Source organism: Gorilla gorilla, chromosome 16 (genome assembly GCF_029281585.2).
Source record: "Gorilla gorilla gorilla isolate KB3781 chromosome 16, NHGRI_mGorGor1-v2.1_pri, whole genome shotgun sequence".
In the NCBI taxonomy this organism is placed as follows: Eukaryota; Metazoa; Chordata; class Mammalia; order Primates; family Hominidae; genus Gorilla; species Gorilla gorilla.
Window position 1 is genome coordinate 76280841 of NC_073240.2, and position 21575 is coordinate 76302415.

General features: G+C 43.3%; 1 protein-coding gene across 10 annotated transcripts in view; it reads right to left on the minus strand.

The window, feature by feature from the left end:
- SIN3A (SIN3 transcription regulator family member A) overlaps positions 1-21575 on the minus strand; it is an 84880-nt gene that overhangs the window by 26938 nt on the left and 36367 nt on the right. For all 10 annotated transcript variants that reach the window (XM_055363814.2, XM_055363820.2, XM_063699041.1 and 7 more), the window contains 9 exons: positions 16042-16148; positions 14592-14874; positions 13317-13568; positions 11964-12116; positions 11665-11820; positions 8882-8971; positions 3968-4086; positions 2852-3062; positions 2165-2281 (listed from right to left, as the gene is read on the minus strand). In XM_055363814.2, the coding sequence (XP_055219789.1) occupies positions 2165-2281; positions 2852-3062; positions 3968-4086; positions 8882-8971; positions 11665-11820; positions 11964-12116; positions 13317-13568; positions 14592-14874; positions 16042-16148 (1488 nt within the window). The remainder of the gene's footprint in view (positions 1-2164; positions 2282-2851; positions 3063-3967; positions 4087-8881; positions 8972-11664; positions 11821-11963; positions 12117-13316; positions 13569-14591; positions 14875-16041; positions 16149-21575) is intronic.

Here is a 21575-nt window from a genome sequence, read left to right on the forward strand (position 1 = left end):
CGTAAGTAACAAAGAAATGCCTTCTTTAGCTTGATAACACTCCCTATGGAAGTTAACATCTGTCTTGATTTAGCTTTCTGCAAATAGGTGCAACTCCTTATAAATGCTGGGGCAAAGATGGCCAACCACCTGCCAGTGGCCAGGCAGCATGTGGTTCTCAATTAAAAACACACGAGAAACAGCTGAACCAAGTGTGAGGCGGGAAAACTGGCAAAGAGCTGAAAGAGTACCAAAAACAAACAAACAAACAAAAAAAAACAGCAAGATACCTATCCACACAAATAAGCACAGCCAGTCAATTTAATGTAACAGATACACTAAATAGGATACATATCATTTTACATCTTTAGACAAACCAGACTTCCCTTTTTAAAAATGATAATGTAAACCAGACATATAAACACACTGGGGATTTTGAGCCCACTTTCAGTAGTTCCTCTCCTGATATAGGTGGTATGGGGCCTTCTACCACCTCATTTATTCACTCCACTCTTCCCTTCCTAATTACTTCAAAATAAAGCTCCTGGGACAGGCGCAGTGGCTCACACTTGTAATCCCAGCACTTTGGGAGGCCAAGACGGGTGGGTCACTTGAGGTCAGGAGTTCAAGACCAGCCTGGCCAACATGGTGAAACCCATCTCCACTAAAAATACAAAAAAAATTAGCCGGGTGTAGCGGCATACACCTGTAGTCCCAGATACTTGGGAGGCTGAGGCACGATAATGGCTTAAACTCGTGAGGCAGAGGTTGCAGTGAGCCGAGATCACACCACTGCACTCCAGCCTGGCTGACAGAGCAATACTCTGCCTTTAAAAAGAAAGGGGTCCCTAATTTAACCTTCTTTCAAAAGGAGCCAATCAGGCCAGGTATGGTGGCTCATGTGTGTAATCCCAGCACTTTGGGAGGCCAGGGTGGGATGATCGCTTGGACCCAAGAGTTTGAGACCAGCCTGGGTAATGTAGTAAAACACTGTTTCTATAAAAAACAAAAAATTAGCCACAGGGGGTAGGAGGCAAGGGGAGGGAGAGCATTAGGACAAATACCTAATGCATGTGGGGCTTAAAACCTAGATGATGAGTTGATAGGTGCAGCAAACCACCAAGGCACATGTATATCTATGTAACAAACCTGCACGTTCTGCACATGTATCCCAGAATTTAAAGTTTACAAAAAAAAAAAAATTTACCCAGGCATGGTAGCACATGCCTGTAGTCCCAGCCACTCGGTGGCGGGTAGGGGTGGGGGTCTGAGGTGGGAGGATCACACTTGAGTCTGGAAGGTTGAGGCTGCAATGAACTGTGATCGTGCCACTGCACTGCAGCCTGGGCAACAGAATGAGACCCTGTCTCAAAAAAACAAAACAAAACAAAGCAATCAGCTGGGCGCAGTCGCTCACACCTGTAATCCTAGCACTTTGGGAGGCCAAGACGGGTGGATCACGAGGTCAGGAGATCGAGACCATCCTGGCTAACACAGTGAAACTCCGTCTCTAATAAAAATACAAAAAATTAGCCGGACGTGTTGGCAGGCGCCTGTAGTCCCAGCTACTCGGGAGGCTGAGGCAGGAGAATGGCATGAACCTGGGAGGCGGAGCTTGCAGTGAGCCGAGATCGCGCCACTGCACTCCAGCCTGGGGGACAGAGCGAGACTCCGTCTCAAAAAAACAAACAAACAAACAAACAAACAAAAAAACAACAAAGCAATCAATACCAGAAACATGAAAGAAAAATTCCAGTTCTCAGAGCTGGTTTGCTAACCATGGCAAGATACTTGCTAAGGGTAACAATACACACCGATCTTAAATAATTTAAAAACAGCTTCAAGAAAGTATTATAAACCTTAGGATACTGCTTTTCTTCACCATGCAAAACATAATAATCTTAAAATGCCATGCAAAATCAAAAGAACTATTATTCAGTCATCAATGGACAATTTCAGTTAAAAGGGCTAAAGTGGCCTAGATAAGTCACATTTGCCATAAAGCATGTACTAATATATATATTTGACCAATGCATAAAGCATGGAAAGTACCACAACAAGCACTGACCATAGAAGAATGTGAGCCTTTGGCTCTTCCATCTTAATACCCCTCAGAGACAGGTACTGATAGTCTCACTGAGCATCTCCCATTTCCCCCAACTTCAAATGCCAAACAAGCTTGTACCTCAAAGCGTTCATCTTCACAACGATAAATATGTTCTTCATATTGAGTCTTCTTGGAACTCACAAAGGTAGAGTCCTCAGACCACGAAGGGAAGGAAACCCAGGTATCATTTAAAACCTTTGGGTAGAAGAAGAGAGACTGAAAAAGCCTAAAAAAGCTTTCTGGTGATTAAGCATTCTGAATGAAAAGACAAAACTCTAGCAGAGAAATAGGCAACTAACATTACTTCACAAATTTCACCTTTAGCAAGTTTACAAAAAGATATTAGTAAGAAAAGGGTGCTGAATATAAGCGGAAATATAATTCCAGTGCTTTGGGAGGACGAAGCAGGAAGATCACCTGAGCCCAGGAGGAGTGACCCAATCTTTACAAAACTAAAAACTTTTATTTTTATATTTTTAGCTGGGTGTGAAGGCATGTGTAAGTCCCAGGTACTTGGGAGGATCATTTGAGCCCAGGAGGTTGAGGCACTATGAGCCGTGATCACATCACTGCACTACAGCCCGGGTGACAAAACGAAACCCTGTCTCAAAAACAAACAAAAAAGTAGAAAACATTTTCTTTTTAAAAAGGATTAAAAGAGTTCTTAATTTCATCATTCATATAAATTCTCAATCCTTGGTACCACCACTCCCTTCCGGAAAAAGCTGAGGACCCAGGGCTGATCTTTGCTAGGGAAGGCCTTACCTCTTTACAGAGAGGAGTCCGTCCTGTACACTTGGGCTGCTGGTAACTCTTTGGTAAGGCTCGATAGCTGGAGCCCAATCGTTTACAAGAAGCATAATCTATCTCCATAGCAATGCCCTCTGTGGCTCGCTCCTTTGGATAAGTTTCCAGATGTACAGACTCCTTATAGCCCAGAAAGTTTTTAAACCAATTAAACAACTCAGGGAATTTCCTGAAGAATCAAACCAAAAAGTGACAAGCAATTAGGGGCAGGATGCAGTTATCCTGAGGTATGACTACTACCATCTGGTTTTGGATCAGAAATCTGCTACCAGGGATGAATTATTTCCTGCCTAAGAAGAACTGCTTCTGAGCATTTGGTTTCCCCTTTTTCTAATAAAATACTCTCAGATCAGTTAAAGTGGTGATCAAAGAGTTGTACCGAAACCAGGCAAAATAACAAGCCATTCTTTTGATCAAGAATATTGCTTTAATGTTCACATAATTCTTAGGTTGTCAAATATAGTAAAGAGTCCAGGCTTGGTGTAGTGGCTCACGCCTGTAATCCCAGCACTTTGGGAGGCCGAGGCAGGTGGATTACCTGAGGTCAGGAGTTCCAGACCAGCCTGGCCAACATGGTAAAACACCGTCTCTACTAAAAAACATAACAAAAATTAGCCGGGCGTGTGGTGACAGGCACCTGTAATCCCAGCTACTTGGGGGGCCGAGGCAGGAGAATCACCTGAACCCAGGAGGCGGAGGTTGCAGTGAGCCAAGATCACGCCATCACACTCCAGCCTGGGGAACAACAGTGAGACTTCATCTCAAAAAATAAATAATAATTTTTTAAAAAATTCCAGAACTCTGGGAGAGATTTTTCTTGATAAACATCCAGCACTGGTTAGAAGATCAGGAGACCACTAGTCTTGGCCATTAGTCAATAAATACTTAATGCCCTCTCTATTTTCTCATCTCTAGAGCTGGACTAGAAGACTTCTCAGGACTCTTTTGGCACTAACATTTGAGTCAACTGATCTATCTCAAGTAAATTAACTTTGCCTATCATATACTCTCACAAATCAAACATTACCTGGTCTCCATATCATGCATCAGGGCTAAGCCCCTCATTTCACTTACCCCAGGAAAGGAGAGACTAGTTGCACAAGCTCAGCACGAGAGATCACCTCCTGGTTAAAAATAACAAGACAGCGTAGGAAATTTTCGTAGGCTTCTGCACTCCGAAGAGCCTTTCGGACCTTATGGAGACAACGGGAAGAAAAACAGTTTTTGTTTTTCTTAAAGTGGGGAACTGAAAAGGGCCTTGCTCTGTTGCCCAGGATGGAGCGCAGTTGTGTAATCTCAGCTCACTGCAGCCTCCCATCCTCAGCCTCCCAAGTAGCTGGGACTACAGGTGTGAGCCACCATGCCTGGCTAATTTCTAAATTTTTTGCAGAGACGAGGTCATATATTGCCCAGCTGTCCTGCCATTAGTTTTTAAAAACTGGGGAAATTTGTGGCTGGGCGTGGTGGCTCATGCCTATAATCCCAGCGCTTTGGGAGGCCAAGGTGGGTGGATCACTGGAGGCCAGGACTTCGAGACCAGACTGGCCAACATGCTGAAACCCCGTCTCTACTAAAAATACAAAAATTAGCCAGGCATGGTGGCACACGCCTGTAATTCCAGCTACTTGGGTGGCTGAGTGAAACATAAGAATCACTTGAACCCGGGAGGCAGACGTTGCAGTGAGCTGGGATAATGCCACTGTACTCCAGCCTGGGTGACAGAGCAAGACTCTGTCTCGTAAGTAAGAAAATAAAATAAAAACGGGGAAATTTAAACTGATATTTGATGACACTAAGGAATCAACGTTAGTTTTTTTAGATGTGATAATGATTATGTTTGCAGTAAGGAGTTTTTTTGTTTTGTTTTGTTTTTTAAACGCAGTCCAGCGCTGTTGCCCAGGCTGAAGTGCAGTGGTGCGATCTCAGCTCACTGCAACCTCTGCCTCCTGGGTTCAAGCAGTTCTCCTGCCTCAGCCTCCCAAGTAGGTGGGATTACAGGCATGTGCTACTACACCCAGATAATTTTTGTATTTTTAGTAGAGACGAGGTTTCACCATATTGGCTAGGCTAGTCTCAAACTCCTGACCACAAGTGATCCACCCGCCTTGGCCTCCCAAAGTGCTGGGATTACAGGCATTTGAGCCACTGTACCCGGCCACAAAAAGGAGTCATTTTTAAAAGAAACTTCCTAAAATATGTATGGATGAAATAACGTATCTGCGATTTGTCTCCAAATAAACTGGGATGGGTGGGAATATATATGAAACAAGTACACCGGCTAGGATTGGGAACCGCTAAAGCTGGATGGTAGGTACGTGAGGAATCATTTTACTATTCTGTTTATGTATGTTCAAAATTTTCCAGCCGGGCGCAGTGGCTCACGCCTGTAATCCCAGCACTTTGGGAGGCCGAGGTGGGTGGATCACCTGAGGTTGGGAGTTTGAGACCAGCCTGGCCAACATAGTGAAACCCCATTCTACTAAAGAAAAAAATACAAAAAAATTAGCTAGGCGTGGTGGTGGGCGCCTGTAGTCCCAGCGACTCAGGAGGCTGAAGCAGGAGAATCGTTTGAACCCAGGAGGCAGAGGTTGCAGTGAGCCAAGATCACGCCACTGTACTCCAGCCTGGGCAATAAGAGCGAAACTCTGTCTCAAAAAAAAATTACCATAATAACAATTTAAAAACTGAGATCTCGGAGTATACCTTCTCATATGCTTGATTCTCCACGCCGTATCAGAGTTACTCAGGTTTTTGTTGCCTCTTTTTCTTTTTGAGACCGAGTTTCATTATTGTTGCCCCAGGCTGGAGTGCAATGGCGCGATCTCAGCTCACTGCAACCTCTGCCTTCCGGGTTCAAGTGATTCTCCTGCCTCAGCCTCCCGAGTAGCTGGGATTACAGGCACCTGCCACAACGCCCAGCTAATTTTTTTTTTTGTATTTTTAGTAGAGACGGGGTTTCACCATGTTGGCCAGGCTGGTCTTGAACTCCTGACTTCAGGTGATCCACCCACCTCGGCCTCTCAAAGTGCTGGGATTACAGGCGTGAGCCACTGCGTCCGGCCTGTTGCCTCTCTTAACATGTTTACAGCAAGAATCTTTGCCAAGGCTGTTTTAAACTCTGGTAATCTGGAATAACGCTCTCTTAAGATAGTTCTGTCCTCTGATCTGGTCTTTTTTCTTCCTCTATTTACAATACTGAGCATCTTAATACCAAAAACCCAAAAATGATCAATGGCATAGACAAAGTAAAACTAGTCTAGCTAGATTACCAATCTGGAGTTTCAGTTCCAAAATAAGTATTTAGCACTGTGATCCTTTGGTGAAGACCACAGACTGCCACCAAACCAAGTGGCTTATCAGCAACCCCTGCTCCAGACTTCCGTATGCTTTTCTTAACTATTCATCAGTAGACACTATATAGAATCTAGACTTTTAAAGCTAAAGATAAAAGAACACTGTACCTTTTATACTGTGTACCCTATTTACCTTTACTTTTTATTAGCTTTTAAACATACACAAAAGTAGACAGAAGTATAACGAACCTATGTACTCACCCCAACCTCAATGATCTATAGTAAATTTTGTTTCATCTATACTCACTTCTCCTACCACTGCATTTTAAAGCAAATTCCAGACATTTCATCTAGATATAGTATATATAAAAAAAAGTACTAAGAAAATGCCATTACAGGACTGGGTGCAGTGGCTCACGCTTGTAATCCCAACACTTTGGGAGGCCAAGGCAGGCGGATCACCTGAGGTCAGGAGTTCGAGACAGTCTGGCCAACATAGTGAAACCCTGTCTCTACTAAACATACAAAAATTAGCTGGGTGTGGTGGTGGGCGCCTGTAATCCCAGCTACTCGGGAGGCTGAGGCAGGAGGATTGCGTGAACCCGGGAGGTGGAGGTTACAGTGAGCCCAGATCACGCCATTGTACCCCAGCCTCAGCAATGGAGTGAGACTGTCTCAGAAAAAAAATAAAAAAAAACAAAAAAACAAAAACAAAAACAAAAAACCCATTACTCTTAGAAATTAACTTATTTTCAGAAGACTCCTTAAGGCAAGGCACGGTGGCTCACACCTGTAATCTCAACACTTTGGAAGGCAAATGCTGAGGCCGAAGGAGGAGGATTGCCTGAGCCCAGGAGTCTGAGACCAGCCAGGGCAAAACATTGAGACCCCCTCTCTCCAAAAAAATTTTAAAAATTAGCTGAGTGTGGTGGTGTGTACCTGCAAGTCCCAGCTACTCAGGAGGGTAAGAAGGATCACTTGAGCCCATCTCTTAAATAAAAAAGGCCAGGTGTGGTGGCTCACACCTGTAATCCCAGCACTTTGGGAGGCGAAGGAGGGCGGATCACCCGAGGTCAGGAGTTCAAGACCAGCCTGGCCAACATAGTGAAACCTCATCTCTACTAAAAATATAAACATTAGCCAGGCGTTGTGGCGGGGCCTGTAATCCTAGCTACTCGGGAGGCTGAGGCAGGAGAATCACTTGAACCCAGGAGGTGGAGGTTGCACTGAGCCAAGATCACACCACTTCACTCCAGCCTGGGCAACAAGAGCGAGACTCTGTCTAAAAAAAAAAAAACCCAAAAATGTAAAAAAGATTCCTTAATAGCATCTAATATTGAGTCCGTGTCAAGTTCAATTGTCTAATTAATGTCTTAAAAATTGGCTACTGGCCAGGTGTGGTGGCTCACACCTGTAATCCCAGCATCTTGGGAGGCTGAGGTGGATCACCTGAAGCCAGGAGTTCAAGACCAGCCTGGCCAACATGGTGAAACCCTGTGTCTACTAAAAATGAAAAAATTAGCTGGGCACGGTAGCAGGCGCCTGTAGTCCCAGCTGTTTGGGAGGCTAAGGCTGGAGAATCGCTTGAGCCAGGGAGGCGGAGGTTGCAGTGAGCCAAGATTGCGCCATTGCACTCCAAGCTGGGCAACAGAGTGAGGCTCTGTCTCAAAAATAAAAATAAAAATAAAAATAAATTGGCTTTTAAATTCAGAATCCAAAGTCTGCATGTCACATTTGGCTTCTATATTTCTTAATTCTTAATTTATAATAGCTTCCCTTCCATACCCTTTTCTTGACATTTATTGGTTGTGATCTAGACTTCCACACTTGTCTAAGAGCACCAACCACCCAAGCAGACTTTGGTAATGATTCACATCAGAGCTAAGGACTCAACACTCTTGCAGGACTCTCCTGCAAAAAGCTCACATAGGCACAGCAGACAGAAAGGGATCAGGAGATACTAATCACGGAGATGTTAAATCATCTGCCCTTCTGCAAAACCCAAGAGGCAGAAAATAGAGTCAATCACCACAGATCAATCCAGGTTGATTCAATCACCACAGATCAATCCAGGTTGATTCCTACCAGTGAGAAGCCCAACAGGTGCCAGCTACCCTGATGAAAGTTTCCTGCTAATCATCAAGTTGACTCCGAGGAGCAAATCACACTTAAGTTTATGTGGCCAAACTAAGGCACCACACAACATCATTTATGCCAATAACCTCAACTCTCGTTGCTCATTACAATCAGCTGGGTAGCTTTGAAAACATGCAAGTAAATTAGAATTCCCCTGAATGCTATGTATGTGTGTACTACAAATAACTATCACAGCAATAAGATTACAAGTCATCTTAAATCCTCAAAAATTGGTACAGGCACTGGTACTGCCTGCCACACAGACCTGGATATCTACAATGGGAGCTCCAAACATCTTTCAAGAGAAACATAATACATTTTCTAAAAATCTGTCTTCTGCCCCAAACTGCTTCATAAAACCAAAGCAAACAATGCTACCATTTTTCTAGCTATGCTAATAGTACTAGCAGACTCAAAGGACTCACAACTGGGAAACTATGTTAAAAAACAGAAAGTCCTAATTAGCCTGACACCTTTAAAAGGAAACCTTCTAGGGGGATAAGATGATTTTCTTTTGGCATTAACAGGCACTATCAAATCTAACTCATCCATTACTCACCTTATCAAAAAATAATGATTCTGTTCCACCACCATGTTTGCTGGCATCTGCCATAGAAGAATCCTTCAGATTGAGCAGTTTGGGTTTCTTCTGCAAAAGAAAGATACAAACGTGAGATTCAAAGAGTGGTTTTCTCTGAATTTTATTTTTGTCTGTATTCAATGGTTTCATCACTGAAACCATTGCTGATTAATAATTTGAAACAAATGAGAGAACTCTAACCAACTCACTCCATACCCTCTAAGATTTCTACTCATATTTTCTATTTCAGTTTGCCTATTAAGTTTCTTTCTACAACAGAGGTTCAAAGATCATTCTACCCCCAAAATATTTTCTCCAGAAATGATCATGACATTACCGTGACAAACTTTTAGAATATCCTTACTTTTTCTAGGGGCCCAAAGTAACTTCATTTAGAATCTAATGCCACTGTTTAGTTCTCCTACCAGGTGAGGGAGAAAAGGCTGTTTGTAATGGCCTGAAATTGACAGAAATCAATCTTTAGCCCTGAATAATATTTCAATTAAAAATTTACTTAAAAAGCATAATTTGCTGGGCATGGTGGCTCATGCCTGTAATCCCAATACTTTGGGAGGCCAAGGTGGGCAGATCATGAGGTCAAGAGATTGAGACCATCCTGGCCAACATGGTGAAACCCCATCTCTACTAAAAATACAAAAAAATTAGCTGGGCGTAGTAGTGTGCGCCTATGGTCCCAGCTACTCAGGAGGCTGAGACAGAAGAATCGCTTGAACCCAGGAGGTGGAGGTTGCAGTGAGCCGAGATCACGCCACTGCACTCCAGCCTGGGCAACAGAGTGAGACTCCATCTCAAAAAAAAAAAAAAAAAAAAAAAAAGGCACACCAGCAATATCCACTCAGACTAATTTAATATTGTTCTTCTAAAGGGAACCAACAGGCCATGATATAATCCTGTCAGGCAAGAAGTTACTTTTAAAATCCACCACTTACTCTCTATGAAGAAATGCACAAACTTTGTGAGAAGCAGCACATTTACCTTGGCTATCTCAGAGTATACTTTCTTAAGAGCCGCAGCCTCTGCTTACACTGCCTATGGAGAAAGTAGGCGGAGAATTTTAAGCCCCCACTATATTCTTTCCACCTGTAGGTAATCAAGAGTGGGTGGACGTAAATCCAAGCATGGAGTGTATCTACTGAGCTGATTCTTGCTACCCATATAACTAATTCTCTTTACTGAAATGAAGAAATAGAAACCATTATTATGTTCAACTTGATTTCAAAAGATTTCAAAAGAAGAAACCATGACAAACACTAATGAAAACGATACTTCAAAAGTGTCAGTAACACCTAGTACGTCGGACCTTGTAGTCAGTCAATCACTATTCATCAGCCACCTCTTACTATTAGAAATTCCACAAACTTTTGTCATTATTTAATTCTGCAGACATATCTGTCTCTTCTATATTACATACTGCTTTGAAATTCACTGAAGAATTCAACATTCAATACATACAACTAGCCCTCTCCCTATCATAGCTGTGTTACATCAAAGAAGGGAGCAAGCTAAGTTTTCTGCAGGCAGACCATCAGTGTTAACTGTAACAAAAAACATCATGTAATGGATTACTAAGAGGAGTTTAAGACTTCCCTCTGCTACAGCCCAAAGGTCCTGCCTTGGAGATTAAGATGATACACATAAGATCTAGTAACCCAACAAAGAACTTTGAGCAGGACAGGGTTCTAGACCAGAGATCTCAAAAAACACATGCACTCTACTCACAAGAGGACCTCAGAGACCACTTATTTCTGAAATAATTCTCAAGCTCAAGAATGTTCTCTCTCAACACAAGGCAGATTTAAAGCACCAAAGAAGAAGGGGCCAGGCGCGGTGGCTCACGCCTGTAATTCCAGCACTTTGGGAGGCCGAGGCGGGTGGATCACCTGAGGTCAGGAGTTCAAGACCAGCCTGGCCAACATGGCGAAACCCCATCTCTACTAAAAATGCAAAAATTAGCTGGGCGTGGTGGCACATGCCTGTAGTCCCAGTTACTCAGGAGGCTGCAGCAGGATAATTGCTTGAACCCGGGAGGCAGAGGTTGTAGTGAGCTGAGATCACACCACTGCACTCCAGCCTGGGCGACAGAGCAAGACTCCATCTCAAAAAAAAAGAAGGGAAAAAAATTTTAAGTATTGGAAATTCTTAGTAGCAACCAAAACATTAAAGAGATGACAGCTCATTGCAAAGGAGAGAGATAATAAAGAACTCAAAAAAGTACAGTAATCCAAGCAATCAATGTTATTCTAATACTCTTTTGCAAAGCCAGATAAACTTTGCACTGAGTTTCTGTGACACAATACTAACTTGCTCCAAATATCTAGGACCCAACCGTTAAGACACTTAAGAACACATGACTGCCGGGCACAGGTAATCCCAGCACTTTGGGAGGCCGAGGCGGGCAGATCATGAGGTCTGGAGATCGAGACCATCCTGGCTAACACGGTGAAACCCCGTCTCCACTAAAAAAAAAAAAAAAAAAAAAAAATCAGCTCAGTATGGTGGCATGCGCCTGTAGTCCCAGCTACTCGGGAGGGCGAGACAGGAGAATCGCTTGAACCTGGGAGGCAGAGGTTGCAGTGGGCCGAGATCGTGCCACTACACTCCAGCTTGGGCGACAGAGCGAGACTCGGTCTCAAAAAAACAAAACAACAACAACAACAACAAAACACACGACCACCTCTAGAGTACCTCTCCATTAGAAATGCTTGTGAGTGTCAAAATGAGCAGCTGCTGCCCATTCTCACCTTAACTGGAGGGGTGGTTCCTGTAGGATGTCTGCGGATCTGGCAGCCATTCTGGCTGGGCCTCTGCGGCTTGTTGTTCAGTTGGGGCTTCTTGACAGTGCCTCCATGATCATTTCTCACAGAATCAACCTTCTCAGCAGTTGTTTTGCTTAAAAGCTGATTAAGACACATGAATGAGATTAATGCTCTTATCAAAGCAAACAAATATCATCTAGGAAAAGTCCCCTTCTGAGCACAGTTTTCCAACTTATCTAAGATAATAATAGTAAATAGTGTAATTCTTATTAAAAAAAACATACCACGGAGCTGTTGGCATCTGGTAGGAATTGTCCAAACTCTGACAACAAATCTTCCTGGTTTTTAAAGAGACGAGCAACCTGGGCATACACCTCCTGCTCTGTCAATGCTGGAGTGTAGTTTCCTCCAGCTTCCTTGGCATTTCTCTGCTCTTTCTGAGGAATTGCAAATGAAAAGAGATCATTTGGGCTACTGTTTTGAGTCACTCATCTTTGCACGCTTTCTGGAATCACTGTTATCTATTTAGGCTGCATGTAAGAAGAAAGTCTATGTTCTTAGCACCCGTTCTGACCATAGACTTTCAAGTTGAGAAAAAAAAAAAGTTGAAGATGGTGGATGACAATTCCTTTCAAAACTAGGGTAGTAAATATTTTTGAGACGGAGTTTCACTCTTGTTGCTCAGGCTGGAGTGCACTTGTCTCGGCCTCCCAAAGTGCTGGGATTACAGGCGTGAGACACCATGCCCGGCCTAGGGCAATAAATATTAATGCCCAGGGGACCACTACCAACTGACAAAACCTTAGAAATTTCTCCTCCTCCTACTGTACATTAACTAGACTATATAAATCACCATCTAACTGTCCCAGATAAAACAGAGTTTCATTTCATGGGACAGTGACTAACAATCCTGACTGAGGCCGGGCACGGTGGCTCATGCCTGCAATCCCAGCACTTTGGGAGGCCATGGCGGGTGGATCACCTGAGACCAGCCTGGCCAACATGTTGAAACCCCATCTCTACTAAAAATACAAGAAATCACTTGAACCCGGGAGGCAGAGGCTGCAGTGAGCCAACACTGCACTACTGCACTCCAGCCTAGGCAAAAAGAGCAAAACTCTGTCTCAAAAAAAAAAAAAAAATCCTGACTGAATGTTGCAGGGCAATCAAGTCAGGCAAATAAAACTGGCTTTATAGCATGGGTGCGGTGGCTCACGCCTGCAATCCCAGCACTTTGGGAGGCCGAGGTGGGCAGATCACAAGGTCAGGAGTTCGAGACCAGCCTAGCCAACATAGTGAAATCCCATTTCTACTAACAATACAAAAAATTAGCTGGGCATGGTGGCAGGCGCCTGTAATCCCAGCTACTAGGGAGGCTAAGGCAGGGGTATCGTTTGAGCCCGGGAGGCGGAAATTGCAGTGAGCTGAGATCGTGCCACTACACTCCAGCCTGGGTGACAGTGCAAGACTCCGTCTCGAAAAACAAACAAACAAACTGGCTTTAAAAACATGCATGATAGTTTCTAACTGGTTAATTTCCAGTATGAATTAATGGACACAATAATGGTTACTTGTTATTGGACTAGATGCCCTAAGAGGGTGGCCTGGTTAAGACAGGCTGAATGGGCACTCCTTACCTGATATGTGTGCAAAATCTCCAGGAATGCTTTGTAGATGTCTGGTTGGCCCTGAAATCTGTTCTTGATCTTATTAACATAGTTGATGGCATGATTAAACTCCACAGGTTGATTGTTCTGCAAGGATGGGGCCGTTCCCAACGAGATTGTCACTGGTGTGTGAGGCTGGACCGGCGGAGAACGTGGGGATGCATACGGTGGAAGTGGGGGAGTCTGCTGACTGGCCGGAGTATGTGCTTGCAGTTGGGAGGGCTAAAAAGAAAAGAAATCTTTATTCTCTTCAGATGCATAGATGAGTTGATACAAGGAAAGTTCAAACTAAAGAGAAACAAGGTGTCAACGTATATCCTTTATTTACTCACTCAGGCCAGGTCATTTTAGTCCAACATAAATCATACTGGGCAGCAGAGGGAGTTGTAGGCGGTTCAAACATGCTGATACAAATATTTCAGTCTCACATTTTCTAAATAAAACCTTAAAACTGGAGCCATCTCCAATTACAGGGAAGAATTTTTCATATGCAATGTTTTAGCTTAGTAGCTCAACAAGTACACATACAAAAAATCTCATTCTACATAGCCTTTTGATGTCAACAAGAAGACAACAACTGTTGCAGTAGCTCCACATAAAAAAGTCTTCTATGCCAACTCTGTCCTGTAGAACTGAGATGATGGAAATGTCCTTTATTTGCACTGTCTTATACATAGCCACCAGCCACATGAGGTTACTGAGCACTTGAAAGCTAGTGCAAATGAAAAACTGAATTTAATTTAAATAGTCCTATGTGGCTAGTGGCTACTGTGTCAGACAGTGTGGTTCTAGACCAAGAACACCCCATCTTCATCATCATCACTATCACTATTCATTAGATCTTCTACTTAGCTTGATATAATCTAGTAAGTGAAATAACTTTCATAAAATAACCATGTGGGCAGCAGCACAATTTGACCAGGATAAGACGATGGTTTCTATCTGTGCTGTCAACTACTACTACACAAAGTCACCACCTGTTGGGATGTTCATGGTTTTATAAGCAGAAACTGTAAAAAGAAAAGACCTTGAAAGTTGTTGCTGTGTTGATTTAAATAGATACCTAAGTAAGTGGTGTGTAAATGTGAACCATGTCATAGTAAAGTTTTCATACTGCATTTTTCTATGACGAAATCTTTGTAACTTTGTTTCTCAGTATCTAAGTCTTATATAAAGGGGAAACATCAAAGGAAGGTGCTCTCTAGGGATGCATTCATATTGATGCAATATTTTCCAAGTGCTCACCTTGCTGACTTTGGCAGGTGGGGGCTGAGGAGCTGGCTGGGCAGGAGCTGGGGCTGACTGGGCTGAAGGCTGGGAAGGATGTTGGGGTGGTGGTTGAGGCTGCGGCTGGATGCCATGGGTGGGAATCTGATGAACCTGGCCAGGAGTTGTCACATTCACCATGTCATTGGTTTGCACCTCAATTTTGTAGCCAGGGGGCAAGAAGGTGTTGAATCCCATTATCAGATCGGGGTGGCCTTTGAATAGCTGGGACACACGACTAATCACTCCTGGGGTGTCGATGCTGATAAAAAACAAAAAGAAAAGTGATAAACTGTAAGCTTAACAAACACCCTGTTAAGAAAAAATTTCATGTTTTTTTTTTCTTTTGAGACGGAGTCTCACTCTGTCGCCCAGGCTGGACTGCAATGGTGCAATCTTGGGATCTTGGCTCACTGCAACCTCTACCTCCTGAGTTCAAGTGATTCTTCTGCCTCAGCCTCCCAAGTAGCTGGGATTACAGGCATGCACCACCATACCCGGCTAATTTTTGTATTTTTAGGACAGGTGGGGTTTCACCATGTTGGCCAGGCTGGTCTCGAACTCCTGACCTCAGGTGATCCGCCCACCTTGGCCTCCCAAAGTGCTGGGATTACAGGCATGAGCCACCTCACTCAGTCAAAATTTTACTTTCTACTAGGTTTTCTCTAAACAGGAAAACAGATCATCTACGCATTTTAAAATTAACACACGAACTCTGAAATTCCAAAGCCATTTAGTTTTAGACTCAAAGATACTTGGCCACAATTTTTTTTTTTTTTTTTTTTTGAGACAGAGTCTCATTCTGTCGCCCAGGCTGGAGTGCAGTAGCACAATCTCGGCACACTGCAGCCTCCGCCTCCTGGGTTCAAGCAATTCTCCTGCCTCAGCCTCCCAAGTAGCTGGGATTACGGGCACCCGCCACCATGCCCGGCTAATTTTTGGAATGGTCAAAATTTTTAACAGAATATATGTTCATTGTAATAATCCTACCAAGCAGATACTCAGATGATATATATAAAGCTACATATCCCAAACAAGATTCACTCTTTGATATACCAGTATACATCATTTCAGCACACATCTACATTGTTCAGATGAGTTACACTCTTACAACAGTGAACCATGCCAGAATATAAGGGTATCTAAACCAATTCAGAAACCAAGTAGCCTAAATCACTACCAGTGCTACTTCCCTGATTGAGACAAAGCACTGGAAAAAATTTAGTTAAGAAAAATTTACCAATAGGGATAAAAAAGTCTAGTGGCCATAATTTCCATCAATAAAGGTATGCATAAAATAAAGGCATGATTTCGAAAATTCAGCCGCAAAAAGGAGCATCCTTTATCTTCCAGTAAATAAACTATATCCTCTTCCTTCCAAAATCAATATGCCAGATACAAAGCTTGAGTACAATCACACATCTTTTACCTCTGAGATTTAAATTCCTTCATGATGTCAAGGAAATCATTGTAGACCTGAGGCTGACTACCAAACTGCAGCTTCACCTGGTCAAGATAAGATAGCGCATCCTCCACCTGAGGCAGGGATAAATATCAAGGTTATAAAAAGAAAGTAAGCTCACAATTACAAAAAAAAAAAAAAATTATTTATGCCTAAGTATGCTTAATGCAGTAAATGAAGTAAAAATATATTAAATATATACTTAAAAGTTAGTATGGATACCAATAATAAACTCAAGCTTAAAATAATAATCAACTCATAAAATCTGTAGCCTTGCCTTGGAAAATTTTGAACAGAATGATCAGTGAAGAATAATTACAATGATATGTCATTTATTAATTCATTTCACAAGTATCTACTAAAGTGCAACATGCCAGGCCCAATGTGAGTACCAAGGATTCAATGACAAATAATTTGTAGCCCCTCGTCCATAGACATTTGTTTGTATGTAGTCAGGAATCATAACACAGTGGGTAACCCGGTAATCACTCAATGCCTGGAGATGACATGGGAAGGACACGTCTTCCCCACCAAAAAAAGTGAGGCTTCCCCAGGAGGTAATGTATAAACTGAGACCTAAAGATGACTATAAGCTAGCAAAAGTGAAGACCAGTGAAGAAAATCAAAAGCGGCAGCACGGGTAAAATCCTAGACAGGATACGATATGGGATATTTAGAAATCTGAAAACAGTTTAGTTTGGCTGGAGGATCTGTAGTGAAGAGGAAGGAAAAGTAACAAAATGAGACAGAAAAAAAAGTAGGATCTAGATTCTGAAAGGATTTGTAAATCTTGTGAAAAAGCAATTTAGATTTTTATCATCTGCATTTTCGTGTACGCAATTTGACTGCAGTGTTGAGAAAAAATTGGCATAAGAGCAGAAAAGATTGAAAGGAGGTAGGAAGACCAGGTATGCTACAGGAATAACTGGACAACTCATGTGAAAACAGTGGCTTGAATTATAGTACTGGCCCTGAACAACAGAGAGAACTGCATAGATAAAAAAGCTTTTTGGGTAGTAGAAGTGACAGGATTGGGGAACTGACTGAATAGAGGAGCTAAGGGAGAGCCAGCATTCAAAAGTGATCCGCCACGGAGCACTGAGGAAGAAGAGGCAAGAGTGACTCTCGGACCGATCAAAGCCCACATGCCACTGCATCCCGCACCCAGCGCTTACATCCTTCCACATCACCACCACACCCAAGAGAAAGCCTGAAGGGGATGCTAAAGGAGATAGAGCCAAGGTGAAGAACAACCCAGAGAAGATCCGCAAGGTTGTATGCTAAACCTGCTCCTCCAAAGCCAGAGCCCAACCCTAAAACGGATGCAGGCCGGGCGCGGTGGCTGACACCTGCAATCCCAGCACTTTCAGAGGCAGAGGTGGGAGGATCATCTGAGGTCAGGAGTTCGAGACCAGCCTGACCAACACGGAGAAACCCATCTCTACTAAAAATACAAATATTAGCCAGGCATGGTGGCGCATGTCTGTAATGCCAGCTATTCGGGAGGCTGAGGCACGGGAATCACTTGAACCCAGGAGGCAGAGGTTGCGGTGAGTCGAGATCATGCCATTGCACACCAGCCTGGGCAACAAGAGTGAAACTCGGTCTCAGGAAAAAAAAAAAAAAAAGTCCCCTGCAAAGGAGAGAGAGGAGGTACCCAAAGGGAAAAACGAAAATGCTGACACTGGCAGGGAGGGGAACAACCTTGCAGGAAATGGAGATGCCAAAACAGACCAGGCACAGAAAGCTGAAGGTGCTGGAGATGCCAAGTGAAACATGTGCATTTTTGGTAACTGTGTACTTCTGGTGACTGTAAAGTTTGAACTATAAAGTTATGAAGTTTGTAAATTTTGAAATACCATTGTTTAAATCAAGCTTTATAAAAATGCAGAATTTTGTTTTGCTTTTTCTAAAGCAGTGTTGTTATAGCACACAGAACACTTCATTGTTGTTTTGGTGGGAAGGATCACAGGTCACTAATAGAATGTCTTTGAAGCTGGACCGACGTGGGGAAAACACCTTTCCCTTCTAGTTTTGAGAGACTTCCTCTTGGCTTATAGAAGAAATTCCCTGACTTTATTTACTTATTTATTTAGAGACAGAGTTTCGCTATTGTTGCCCAGGCTGGAGTGCAGTGGTGCGATCTCGGCTCACTGTAACCTCTGCCTCCGGGGTTCAAGTGATTCTCTTGCCTCGGCCTCCTGAGTAGCTGGGGTTACAGGCACCCGCCAGCATGCCTGGCTAATTTTTGTATTTTTAGTACAGACAGGATTTCACCACATTGGCCAGGCTGGTCTCAAACTCCTGACCACAAGTGATCTGCCAGCCTCAGCCTCCCAAAGTCCTGGGATTACAGGCGTGAGCCACCACACCCAGCCTAGATTCCCTGACTTTTAACACACATGGCCACCTTGGCACAAACACCTTGTGGGATAGAAAAACAAATTCATTTTTACATCCTGTTCTCCCTCCCCACCTTCACAGACCTAACTCCCTTTTACCCAGACACCCGTTGGGACCTAACCCCCAATAATTGGTTACCAGTATGTCAGGCAGTCAAACTTTCCAGTGATGCCACTGAAATGGCAGCCCACAAAAGAGCAGTGGTTGCTTTTTCTAGACTGTGGATCTTCAGATAAGTCCTGCCATTTTCATTTCACTTCCTGAAAGTCAGGGTTGGCTTGTGAAAAGTTGTTAAGCAACATGCTAAATGTGAAGTGTCAACCTTCACTCTAAACTTTCCCTGTTCAGAGCATCAAATGAGACTTCACTGGGTTTTATAGTGGCTTTTTTTTTTGGTAGCTCATTGTTAAGGATTGTCCATGTTCTGCCTGAAATACCATGACTGTTTTTGGAAAGTATCTTTAAAGCTGGATACAGTTTGGCTTGGGGAGAAAAAAAACTGACCTATCACAAAGAAGAACAGGTTGGAAAGGCTAAGCTATGAGTCTGATTTAGGACAGAGACACCCAAAAGAAATCCCCACTAGGTGTTTCCTATTTACTCTGAGATATGTTAAGTTTTATTTTGGTAGTTTAACTGAAGCCTAAATATTTAAAATTATACAAAATATCAGGTTTAAGAAATTTCAGAAATAAACATTTGACATGATTTAAGCCAGTCTTTTTTTTTTTTTTTTTTTTTTTGAGATGGGAGTCTCATTTTGTCTCCCAGGCTAGAGTGCAATGGCGCAATCTCGGGTCACTGCAACTTCTGCCTCCTGGGTTCAAGTGATATCTCCTGCCTCAGCCTCCTGAGTAGCTGGGATTCCAGGCGCATGTCACCACATCCAACTAATTTTTTTGTATTTTTAGTAGAGATGGGATTTCACCATGTTGGCCAGGCTGGTCTTGAACTCCTGACCTCAACTGATCCGCCTGCCTCAGCCTCCCAATGTGCTGGGATTACAGATGTGAGCCACCACACCTGGCCAGGCATAGATAGTCTTTTGATTTGTTGCAAAATGGAACATTTACATTCAAGTCAATCATTAACTGGTGCTGTGGTCTGAAATGTGTCCCACAAAATTCTTACATCGAAACTTAATCACCAATATGATGATATTAAGAAGTGAGGCCTTCAGAAAGTGATTGTGGAGCCCTCATGAATGGGATTAGGGACCTTATAAAAGGGCTGGAGTGAACCAGTGTTAGTCCCTTCGGCCCTTCTCCCTTCCAGTGTAAGGACACACATTCAGGGACCATCTCGAAAAACAGAGTTCAGGCCCTCACCAGACACCAAACCAACTGGCACCCGGATTTTATTTTATTTTATTATTTATTTTATTTATTATTATTATTTTTTTTGAGATGAAGTCTTGCTCTTGTCTCCCAGGCTGGACTGCAAAGGCACGATCTCAGCTCAATACAACCTCCGCCTCCTGGGTTCAAGCGATTCTCCTGCCTCAGCCTTTTGAATGGCTGGGATTATAGGTGCCTGCCACCACGCCCAGCTAATTTTTGTATTTTTAGTAGAGATGGGGTGTCACCATGTTGACCAGGCTGGTCTCAATCTCCTGACCTCGTGATCCGCCCACCTCGGCCTCCCAACGTGCTGGGATTACAGGCGTAAGCCACTGCGTCTGGCCTATTTATTTTGAGACATGGTCTCACTCTGTCACCCAGGCTGGAGTGCAGTGGCACAAATTCGGCTCACTGCAACTTCCACCTCCTGAGTTCAAGCGATTCTCGTGCCTCAGCCTCCAGAGTAACTGGGATTACAGGTGCATGCCACCATGCCTGGCTCATTTTTTTGTATCTTCGGTAGTTTTACCATGTTGGCCAGGCTGGTCTCGAACTCCTGACTTCAAATGATCTGCCCGCCTCAGCCTCCCAAAGTGCTGGGATTATAGGCGTGAGCCACCGCACCCGGCCAGCACCTTGATTTTAGATTTCCCAGCCCCCAGAACTTCTCCAGAACTGTGAGAAATAAACTTCTATTATTTAGATTATACAGTCTCAGGTATTTTGTTATAGCAGCACTAATGGATTGAGACAAATGGCTGTTGTTTTTTTTTTTTTTTTTTTTTTTTTTTGAGACAGAGTCTCGCTCTATCGCCCAGGCTGGAGTGCAGTGGCGCTTTCTCGGCTCACCGCAAGCTCTGCCTCCCGGGTTCACGCCATTCTCCTGCCTCAAGCCTCCCAAGTAGCTGGGACTACAGGTGCCCGCCACCACGGCCGGCTAATTTTTTTTTCTATTTTTAGTAGAGACGGGATTTCACCGTGTTAGCCAGGATGGTCTCGATCTCCTGACCTCATGATCTGCCCGCCTCGGCCTCTTAAAGTGCTAGGATTACAGGTGTGAGCCACCACACCCGGCCCCGAGACAAATGGCTCTTTAAGAGTTCTTCAGACTTCCATTATGGCCATGGCTAATCAGTGTTTCGGTGTTGCTAGAAATCAGATTGTATAGTTGGTCAATACCCACTTGTTTGATGGTTAGTTTTTCTATACAAATATCATGACAATCTCTGTTGAAATTCAATGGACTATTTTAATTCATATTCTGAACTTTCCATACTAAAATGTTTCATTAATGACCAACTTAAGTGAACACAAAATGTATTAAGTTTGCAAAAGGAACCAAGACTTTGGAAGATATTTAAGAATAGCATGCATCATTACACAACAAAAGAACAGTTATCAATAAGACATGGTATGGTATAAGGTAACTACTGCAGAGACGGAAAAAGCATAGAAACCCAAAAGAAAGCAATTATGTGTGATACGTATATGTCTGAAACAAAAAGGTACTGAAAGTCACAGCAAACCAAGCAAACCACTGTTTAAAAATTAGTTATAGGCCGGGTGTGGTGGCTCATGCCTGTAATCCTAGTACTCTGGGAGGCCAAGGAGGGTGGATCCCTTGAGGCCAGGAGTTTGAGAGCAGCCTGGCTAACATGGAAAAACCCCATCCTAGTAAAAAAAAAAAAATACAAAAATTAGGCTTGGTGGTGCATGCCTGTAATCCCAGCTATTTGGGAGACTGAGGCATAAGAATCA